The sequence below is a fragment of the Sinocyclocheilus rhinocerous genome, unplaced genomic scaffold, assembly GCF_001515625.1.
Source record: "Sinocyclocheilus rhinocerous isolate Xijiao unplaced genomic scaffold, SAMN03320098_v1.1 scaffold364, whole genome shotgun sequence".
NCBI lineage: Eukaryota > Metazoa > Chordata > Actinopteri > Cypriniformes > Cyprinidae > Sinocyclocheilus > Sinocyclocheilus rhinocerous.
In genome coordinates this window covers 627,329-637,065 of record NW_015659024.1, presented here as the reverse complement: position 1 = coordinate 637,065, position 9,737 = coordinate 627,329, and the positions used below count along the sequence as shown (strand labels likewise).

The 9,737-nt window shown below is 37.8% G+C and overlaps 1 protein-coding gene across 1 annotated transcript in view; it reads left to right on the top strand.

Moving 5' to 3' along the window:
* bmp4 (bone morphogenetic protein 4) overlaps window positions 1-7,817 on the top strand; it is an 8,444-nt gene extending 627 nt beyond the window's left edge. The window contains exons 2-4 of the mRNA XM_016531842.1: window positions 2,467-2,589; window positions 4,063-4,418; window positions 6,309-7,817. Coding sequence (XP_016387328.1) covers window positions 4,070-4,418; window positions 6,309-7,162 — 1,203 coding nt within the window. The 5' untranslated portion in view covers window positions 2,467-2,589; window positions 4,063-4,069 and the 3' untranslated portion in view covers window positions 7,163-7,817. The remainder of the gene's footprint in view (window positions 1-2,466; window positions 2,590-4,062; window positions 4,419-6,308) is intronic.
* The last annotated feature ends 1,920 nt before the right edge of the window (window positions 7,818-9,737 follow it).

The following is a 9,737-nucleotide window of genomic DNA, read 5'->3' as shown; positions in this document are numbered from 1 at the left end:
CAAGTTTAGAACCAGCAACGCTCTCAGGCACCTGACCGCGCGCTCACCGGGTGGATGAGGGCTTCCACATCTGCCCGTAATGTACCAGTATGGCACTTCATTCAAACAGAATTGACATTATGTTTAAATTATGTTTTAATGTGGTGGCTAAGTATAGTTTTACTTGCTGTATGTGGCCTAACCACGATGGTGGCATATTTTCTTTGTCTAGTATCAAGCAACGTATCAAGATTAACTTTTATATGAGTTTTTGGAATCTACAACACAATTCTGAGTGTTCCGAATCACTGGTTTCAAATCCAATTCTAACGCAGCGTTTACGCATGGCAAATGTTAAGTTAGTATTAAAAACAATAGCTGTGTTCTTCATTTGATTGAATAAGTTAAAGAAAACTGGTCTCCAGTGTGCAACTCCAGTGTACACTTGACCTCCACGAATGTTTCGAAGACTCGTACTTTGTCTGAAATGAGAGTGACGGCACTCAGTCAAGCATAAGAACACGTCTGAAAGGTTTTATGAGGTACATTATGACATAAAGAGACACAACCCGTGAGTCACTTGGCAGGGATGTGTATCTTTAGTTCAAGGAGGTGCAAAGCAAAAAAAAAATGAGGCCACAAGATTCTGTCTAAATATCTTTTTTTTATATGACATACTTAATAAAAAGTAAACACTGTTGCAGGAGTTGTAGTCAGATAGTGCACTGAAGATTACAGATCGACAGATGTTGTTGTCTAGACTAGAGCAGATGTCTTGAGCCTTTTTCAGGCCAAGAATGTGGTTCTTGATGGATGCTTATAGTACTATAATACTCTATTTGCATGCTTTATTATGATATTCAAAACCATTACAAATCATCGGTTTTGATGGACAGAGGACTTGTACATTGTAATGGAGGGACAATGACACAATTAGATGAAAACTTTAGTTGTATTCTTATCTTTAACTTAATATTGTAATGCATTTTAAGGCATATTTCCATTCTTCTGTTGATGTTTTTCATGCAAATTAGTTTGGGATCAAACAATAATTGGAGGACCCTGGTCTAGAGATTGTGTCAGTGCAATACAGATTCTGTATTGTACATATCCATGAACTTTAGCAACTGCACAGCAGGCTATAGACTACATTCCATTCCATTTTCCAAATGGACAGAATGCAACTTAGGTCTCCAGATTTGATTTCTGAATTAAACTTGACAGAGGTTAGATCCTAACATTGGCGGTTACTTTGGTAACTTACTCCCCCATACACATCTGAAGAACCATGTGCATAACCTAATCTCATAAAGCAGGGTTAAAGTCGAGCACTGTGAGCTTTACACGACTCTGCCAAATTAAAGGAAGCAAGCTGCACTATAAAACCCACTCTGCACAAAAGCACATGCATTGCACTCCATCTTCAAACAGGGATTCTGTAAATATTTAGGGCAGTATCTGTAGGCTTTTAAACAAGAGTAGGTGGTCTGAAGAAACCAATTGTTTGTGCTTTGTTACATGTTTTCTGGCATGGCTGATCAAAGTCTTTTAGATACGCTCATTTTTATGGTTTGCTCTCGACATAATGAACTGTTTGAATAGCTGCGCTAGCTGCACTGTTGTTCAAACGGCAGATTTTATGAATCTAAAAATCACTGGCCTCCTGTTAAAAATCTAACACAGTGTTTCGGTAGATCAGTCAAGAATCACAACGCAAGCACCGCTAGTATCACAACTGTGTAGACAGAGAGAGAGAGAAATAACACTCATGACCACACACACACACACACACACACACACACACACACACACACACACACACGGTGTTCTTGTTAAAATGCATCATTCCTGTTGTAATGGTTGGACTTGCTCCAGCGGAACTAAGTCCAAGAAATGACTAAATGAGTTTAGCTGTGGATTCAGTGATGATGTTGTTTTCTGAGACCTTTCTCAAGCACTTGTGACTGTTATTAGTGCAGTTACTCTGTTCTCAAATTAATTGTTTAAAATCTCATTTGTGGAGTTGTACGGTGATTGCAATGAAGATATCTTTTAAATCCATTCCGCTTTTGGCACAAATCAGGTAGCTACATAGTTGGATGTTATGGGTTAACAGATCATAAAGGTGTAGGACCAGGATGGTGCCGCTTGAATGGCCAGTCTGGCTTGGGGGATTTTTAAAGACTCTTTAGGAAGGATTTTTAAAAGACCATCAATAAAAGAGGCAGTCTGAGATCCCTTTGTTGACAAACGAACCTCTATTTGTATGTAAATGGCATTGCCATCTTTTCAGGTGTTCACACCTGGCCGTCTTGTGCAACACGTAATCAGTGCTCATTTACAAGCAGCACTTTAGTTGCTTTAAGATGTCTGTCTGGCCCAAACTTGCATTTTGCTCTTACTGAAATCATGCCATGCTTATACTAAAATGTTAGCTGTAATTGGAATACATGAAATATTAAATGGCTAATATACTCTTTATTTCAGGAAAGGAATCTCACCGCAGTTCTTAAACAGCCTTCTAGGACCACGTAACATTCACTTGAGGAACTCGTCCTGTATCAGCTCTCGACAAACATGGACTGTTTTCCCATGCTTTATTTTCTGTCGGTAAGTGGACCACGCCTATCCAGCCCTAATCGTGTGACGGGGTTGTTACATATTTGGAGCAAATTAAACGGCTTAGTCATTCTTTACAAAAACAGTGGTCAATAAGGAGTTTTGCTTTAAGCTTGTTTTATGTTGCGGTGCAAGCACTTGAAAATTGTAGGTTGCTGTCCTTGTTTCACATCGGTTTTGACTAACAAACTGTAGTTTGCATAGACCCTTAAAGGGATAGTTCTCTCAAAAAATGAAAATTATATCATCATTTACTCACCCCCATGTCAAACCATTCCAAAATGTCTTTTGTGGAAGAAGAAGATACTTTGGAAAAAGAAAAGGTTTCTTTATTGGCATCTATGGTAGCATGGAGAACCTTTAACATCTATGGAATCTTTTCATTGCACAAAAGGTCCTTTATAGTGGAAAAATATTGCTTAGATAGTTCTTCACACTAAGTAAAAATGGAAAATTAAGAACTGATCACTGAAAGGTTTTTTGAGGATCCCAAAATGAAAAATGGAGTCATATAGGGTTGAAATGACATGAGGGTGAGTAAATGATGACATAATTTTATTACAATCTTTGGTGAATGATCCACTAAACTCCAAAACTCATTATGTTGTTATATACACATTTTTAAACTATTCGACTGTATGGCAGTTATCTGGAATAAATAAGGTCTAAAACATACTCTATGCAAGTACACAAACCCAAACACTTCTACACTGTTAAAAAAATGATTCTTTGAAGTTAGTATATAAAGTAAACAAAGATTATTGGAGTGCATTTTACAAGAAAATACCTTTTAAGTATTTCTACTTCAAAATTTCATGTAATTCAATGTGTTTCTTCCCAATTCTTTGTAATTAGTTGTGAAATTAATGACATTTACTAGAGTAAAAATTGTTACTACACCCAATATTGTTTTCAGTTTTCAGACAACAGTTTCTTGTCTTTCTACTTTAAAAATGTAAGTTCTTTGTAATTATTTGTGAAATTTTGAATTCTTTTAAAGTAAAGCCTACATCAGTTTTTTTTTCCCAATATAGCTATGTAAGCTCAATTTTGTATGTTGTTGCATTCTGAAACATGCATTTCTTGCACTTTTAGTTCAGCTACTGTCTTGGTGGAGCAACACTTTGAAGCAAATGTTGCTGAGAATGTTAGTAGAATAAAAGTGTTCGTAACAAGCTACTTGAATAATAACACATATAGAGCAATGACACAGTCATTTAAAGGAAACTTTGTCGCCCCCTTGAGTACGGAGGTCTGTAACAGGACCACATACTTGCAAATCATTGACCAAGCATTCTGCCTTCGAGAACTTGCGTAAAGTATGTTTCTGAGCTAAATGTCAATGACATTTTAATGGTATCTAGTTTAATTATTGAAAGCAAGGTGACAATGGGCAGTCAAACATCTTTCATTGAAGTCTTGCTTTTCTCTTCTGCTTCCTCAAATTCCCCGCCTGCCCACCAGAGACATCATGATTCCTGGTAATCGAATGCTGATGGTCATTTTATTATGCCAAGTCCTACTGGGAGAGAGCAGCAATGCTAGTCTAATACCCGAGGAAGGGAAGAAGAAAGCGTCGGCTCAGCACCTGGGTCAGAGTCATGAACTGCTGCGGGACTTTGAAGCCACGCTGCTGCACATGTTTGGGCTGCAGAGGCGACCGCGACCCAGCTATTCGGCTGTGGTGCCCCAATATCTGCTGGACCTGTATCGCCTGCAGTCAGGGGAGGCCGAAGAGACCGGAGCCCACGACGTGAGCTTCGATTATCCCGAACGGTCCACGAGTCGAGCAAACACTGTGAGAGGGTTCCATCATGAAGGTAAGACAGCGGAGACATTGACACATGACAAATTCAGACTCAACCCAACATTTAAAAAGTCTCTGCGCCGCCATACTTTGTCATGCGGATCCTGTCGAGGGACTTTCCTCAACATGCAATTATTTTTAATGCTACCCTACGGATTTCTAAATAAACACCGCAATGCGGTCTCTTAGGCAGACAGAATTCCTAGAAGGCTTCGGAAATAGAAGTCCATCAGCGTGATTAAACAGTTTATTCCCTGCTATTTTACTTTTCTTTATTACCTGCATACTTAAATGAGTCAGAGTTGAGAATACAATGAAAAATGGACAAGGAACGGTGGAGTGGATACCACTGAAAATAAGAGTGTGGATTCAGAAAGGGTCACCAATCTTTAATTTAATTTAATGACAACAACTTTCAAACGTTCTGCATTGAAAATGATACTTTGGACCAACTTAAAAAAAAAAAAATACAGCCACATTTATTAGTTTTTCTTTATTATGAAATTACATTTATGGTTTTTATTTTCCCAAAGACAAAAACAATCATACAAAGTAAAAATATTATTTATTATAAAGTCCATATACCATACTTAACCATACTTTTTTTTTCTCTAGACATAAGCATGTAGGTCAATATATATATATATATTACACGGCTCTGTGGAATACTTGATTCTGATTGGTCAGTCGCGACATTTCGAGGTATGTTATCCCTCGATAACAACTGGTAAAAGCTGATAATTCACAGTAATTGAAGTCGGCCCTATACTCTTGCTAAGAACAGTTTTTTCTTGGTGGAAGCTTTGCAGTTATTTACAATATTATAGCTTCTGTTAAGAAGAAATAATCCACTTCAATCTTTCCAGTTTCAGTTGTTTTCAGTGGAGACTTTCAGTTGTAATCCTGAAGAACTGTGATGGAGTTTTTACCACAATCATAATTGTAATTTGCGCTGTATAAAGCGAGATAATGAAAGTGATACGAGACATGAAAGTAGGAGATGTTGGAAATGTGTTACGCAGATGAGAGGGACATAATACATTGTTATCCTGAGTAATAATCATTATTCTGAGAAATGTGACTGCCACGACTGTCAAAACCAAGTATTCCAAAAAGCTGTGTAATAAACAATGAGTGAAATAACAGGAATTAATATAAAAATAATATCAAACATTGATATCAATCTTTAAAATGCAGTGTATCTGCATAAATTACTTCGCTGCACTACATTGTATTGAATTGCATTGTAGTTATCGCAAGATATCATTTTGGTAGATAATTGTGTTATTAATGTGTTAAACGTTAACGTGTTGTGTTAAAATGACAGTGTTATTTATTTACAGTGCATTTTTTTATATAGGTCTAATTGAAAATCATGGTCTCCTTTTTTTTCAGTTTTTATGAACACTCCTAAAGAAACTAGTTTGTTTAAGTAATATTTTAGTGTTGATGTGCATCACATTTTTTTACAGTGACTTTCTTTGTCAACATTCTACTAACCCTAAACCTACCCTGTCTACTCTGAGAGTTAGTAGACATGTAGTTGCAAATTAATGAGATTTAGTTGACATGTAGTTGACATGTAGTTACAAAGTTTCTTATAGTTAATAGAATGTCTAAAGTGGACTATCGAAATAAAGTGTAACCTATGGTCTTTATAATAAATAATCTTTTTACTTTATATCATTGTTTTTGTGTTTTGTGTAAGAAAAATATTTTTGATTAATAATAAATCCAAATTTAAGGTTTGAACCAAACCATTAATAGTATTTGATACATTTGAGTATCATTTTTTTCAGTCTACAGTTAATAAGAATTTGTTACTGTATCATTTCAAAATTTGGATCATAATAGTGTATCTTCTAGCAGTTTCTTGAGCTGTCCTCTGATTTTCCTCCTCTAGAGCACATGGAAGAGCTGCAGTCAGACGGCTCACCGGAGACTCCTCTGCGCTTCGTCTTCAATCTCAGCAGCGTCCCAGAGGAAGAACTCATTTCTACCGCAGAGCTTCGTATCTACAGGCAACAGATAGATGATGCAATCTCAGATCCCCAACCCACGGGAGACAACGGTCTTCACCGGATAAACATATACGAGGTGCTGAAGCCCCCGCGGGCCGGGCAGCTCATCACGCAGCTGCTGGACACTCGGCTGGTGCGCCACAACACGACCCGATGGGAGAGCTTCGACGTGAGTCCGGCCGTGCTGCGCTGGACCCACGACAAGAGCTCCAATCACGGCCTGGCCGTGGAGGTGGTGCCCCTGAACCCAACCTCGCGTCACCAGGGTCGCCACGTACGCGTAAGTCGCTCCTTGCATCCGCTTCCGGAAGAAGACTGGAACCAGCTTCGCCCGCTGCTGGTCACGTTCGGGCACGACGGCAAAAGTCACCCGCTGACGCGGCGAGCGAAGCGCAGCCCGAAGCAAAGAGGTCGCAAGCGCAACCGTAACTGTCGGCGACACGCGCTTTACGTGGACTTCAGCGACGTGGGCTGGAACGACTGGATCGTGGCACCGCCTGGATATCAGGCGTACTACTGTCACGGGGAGTGTCCGTTCCCCTTGGCCGATCACCTGAACTCCACCAATCACGCTATTGTGCAGACGCTGGTTAACTCGGTAAACACCAACATTCCCAAGGCCTGCTGCATTCCCACCGAGCTCAGTGCAATCTCCATGCTCTACCTGGACGAGACGGACAGGGTGGTGCTGAAAAACTATCAGGAGATGGTGGTGGAGGGATGTGGCTGCCGCTGACCGGGCCACAGATACACCCTGGACACTTATTTATAACGTCCGTGTTGAGATGTGTGTTTCTTGTCTCCTCGATCATATATTTTGACAAAACAAAGTATATATATAAATATATATTTATATCAACATAATTAAAAAAAATAAAAGTGTCCTTATTTTAATTGTAATTCAGACTGTATAAGGGTTTTTCTATGAGCTAGAAGAATTAGCCACTAAAAAGTTTATTTACTGGTAGTATTTATTTCTTTAATACAATATACATTCACGAAATGCGTAGCCAAACGACCCCCTCAGAATGCATCGTTTGTGTACTTAAAATAGAGCACTGTGTGAAATGCTAGGAAAACTGATTGTCTTGCTATATCAGACGAAGAGATCAGATGTGTATTGATGTGAGTTAAATGTTCTGCATCAGCATGTGATTTACATGTTCCCGAAATAACTTTGTTGTTAAAAATAAATCGTGGAACATTCCAACAACAACAACGTGAGATTAATAAAAGGCAGTGTGACGCTCAAGAAGAAAAAAGAAAAACATATTTGTTTCTCACTACTACACATACTGTAGTACAGTTGTGTGTGTGTATATATTTTCAAGCATATTTTGTGAATTATTAACTGCCTAATGCTGAATTTGCATATTAGCTGCAAACTACTTTTCCACCTAAACATAACCTAAATTCAAGCCTCTACTATGTCTTTGTCATAAAATAGCACGTTTAAAATAATATTCTTTTGCATGGTTTACACATTATTGCAGTGAAGAAGGAATCATGTTTATTACATATTATACATTTTCTTACAGATCACAGGTTTTGTACAGACCAATGTCCAAATATGTTAACAAATACCTATTTTATCAAATATGCAGAGAGTGTTCTAAAAAGTCGAATTATGGTCATTAATTCTGCAATTAATTACTTAAAATTAATTGAGTAACAATACAATCAAAGAAATACATGTGAAAAGTCATAAAGCCTGTCAAGTACATGATATAATACCCCCTGTTAATAACAATTGCATCCCACTTCTCACTATTTTAATGAAATAAATAAATAGATCAATAAAAATACAAAGGTATTTTACATTACACTCATGAATAACTAATCAGAATCATCACTTAGAATAAAAAAATATATAAAACAAAACACAGCAGTGAGAATTTGGTTGGGAAATGTGCTTAAAGTCTTTTGAAAATAATGCCACCATACAACTACTTTTATTTCTTTATATATATATATATACACATTTCATTTTGGGGTGAAATGTAACCTGGACGTACATTTGAATAACAATGCACAAAAACAAGCTGACTTGATCAGTGAAGTGGAATGAAATGAAAGTCTGTGATTCTCCTCAGCTGGCAAACACTAAAGCAATGAATACTGACAGTGGCTTAATAACAGCTGAAGGCATTTTACACTAGATTCAGTCAAGATAAAGCTTGCATGCCAAAGAATGCATGATGATGAGTGTCATTATTATTATAAATGGATATGTTGTCTGATTGGACATTAGAGGTCTGCACTGCAAAAAAAAAAAAAAAAAGCATAGCGGTACATGTTAATAGTACGCGAATGCAAAGATCATACCTAAATGAATGCGTTTTTAACTAGTAATAGTATCAGCATGTTGCCAGTGGAGTCCAGCAGACGCAGCTCACAGCTGTCCTCATCCAGGTGCGTCTGTGATCCGCACAATAGCGGCTAGACTGCGTGACTCGCGCGCACCGCTGGGACTGAATGGGAGGGACACTTGCGTGGATCTGGAGACGCGATGCGACAACAAATCAAAGGTGAGACGGTGTGTCTCCATCAGCAGACTGAATACAGACGCCTGCCAGGCTCTAAATCGCTCATTTACTGCCCTTATTCCACGATAACATCAACGGAAGCCCTTTGAATGGCCAATAAGCGTCGTTTGACATCAATGTCCGGTCATCATTCACTCTTTTGTTAAATGCTTTTCGGTTTTAAGGCTTAAATTGCTCAAAACCTCTGGTGCTGACTACAGCTTGCGTGAAAAGTCTTGTTAAAAATACTGTTAAGGATTTCTGTCATAACTTGGATTCAGTCATAATGGGATCCAATAAGAATGACTAAGTGGAATGCCTTTTAATTCTGATTTTTGTGAATTATTAACTGCCTAATGCTGAATTTGTTTATTAGCTGCAAGCTACTTTTCCACCTAAACATAACTTAAATTCAAGCCTCTACTATGTCTTTGTCATAAAATAGCACGTTTAAAATAATATTATTTTGCATGGTTTACACATTATTGCAGTGAAGAAGGAATCATGTTTATTACATATTATACATTTTCTTACAGATCACAGATTTTGTACAGACCAATGTCCAAATATGTTAACAAATACCTGTTTTATAAAATATGCAGAGAGTGATTCTTAGAGTTCCGGTTAGGGTTACATTTCCAGTAGTGTTCTTTAGGAATGATTCCAAATTATGATGGAATATCCAATATTGTCAAAACATTGATTTTGATCTCTGAAGATAAAAAAAAAAAAAAACTTTCTCATATCTAAACTAATATCACGTTTTTATGACAGGGATTAATCGAT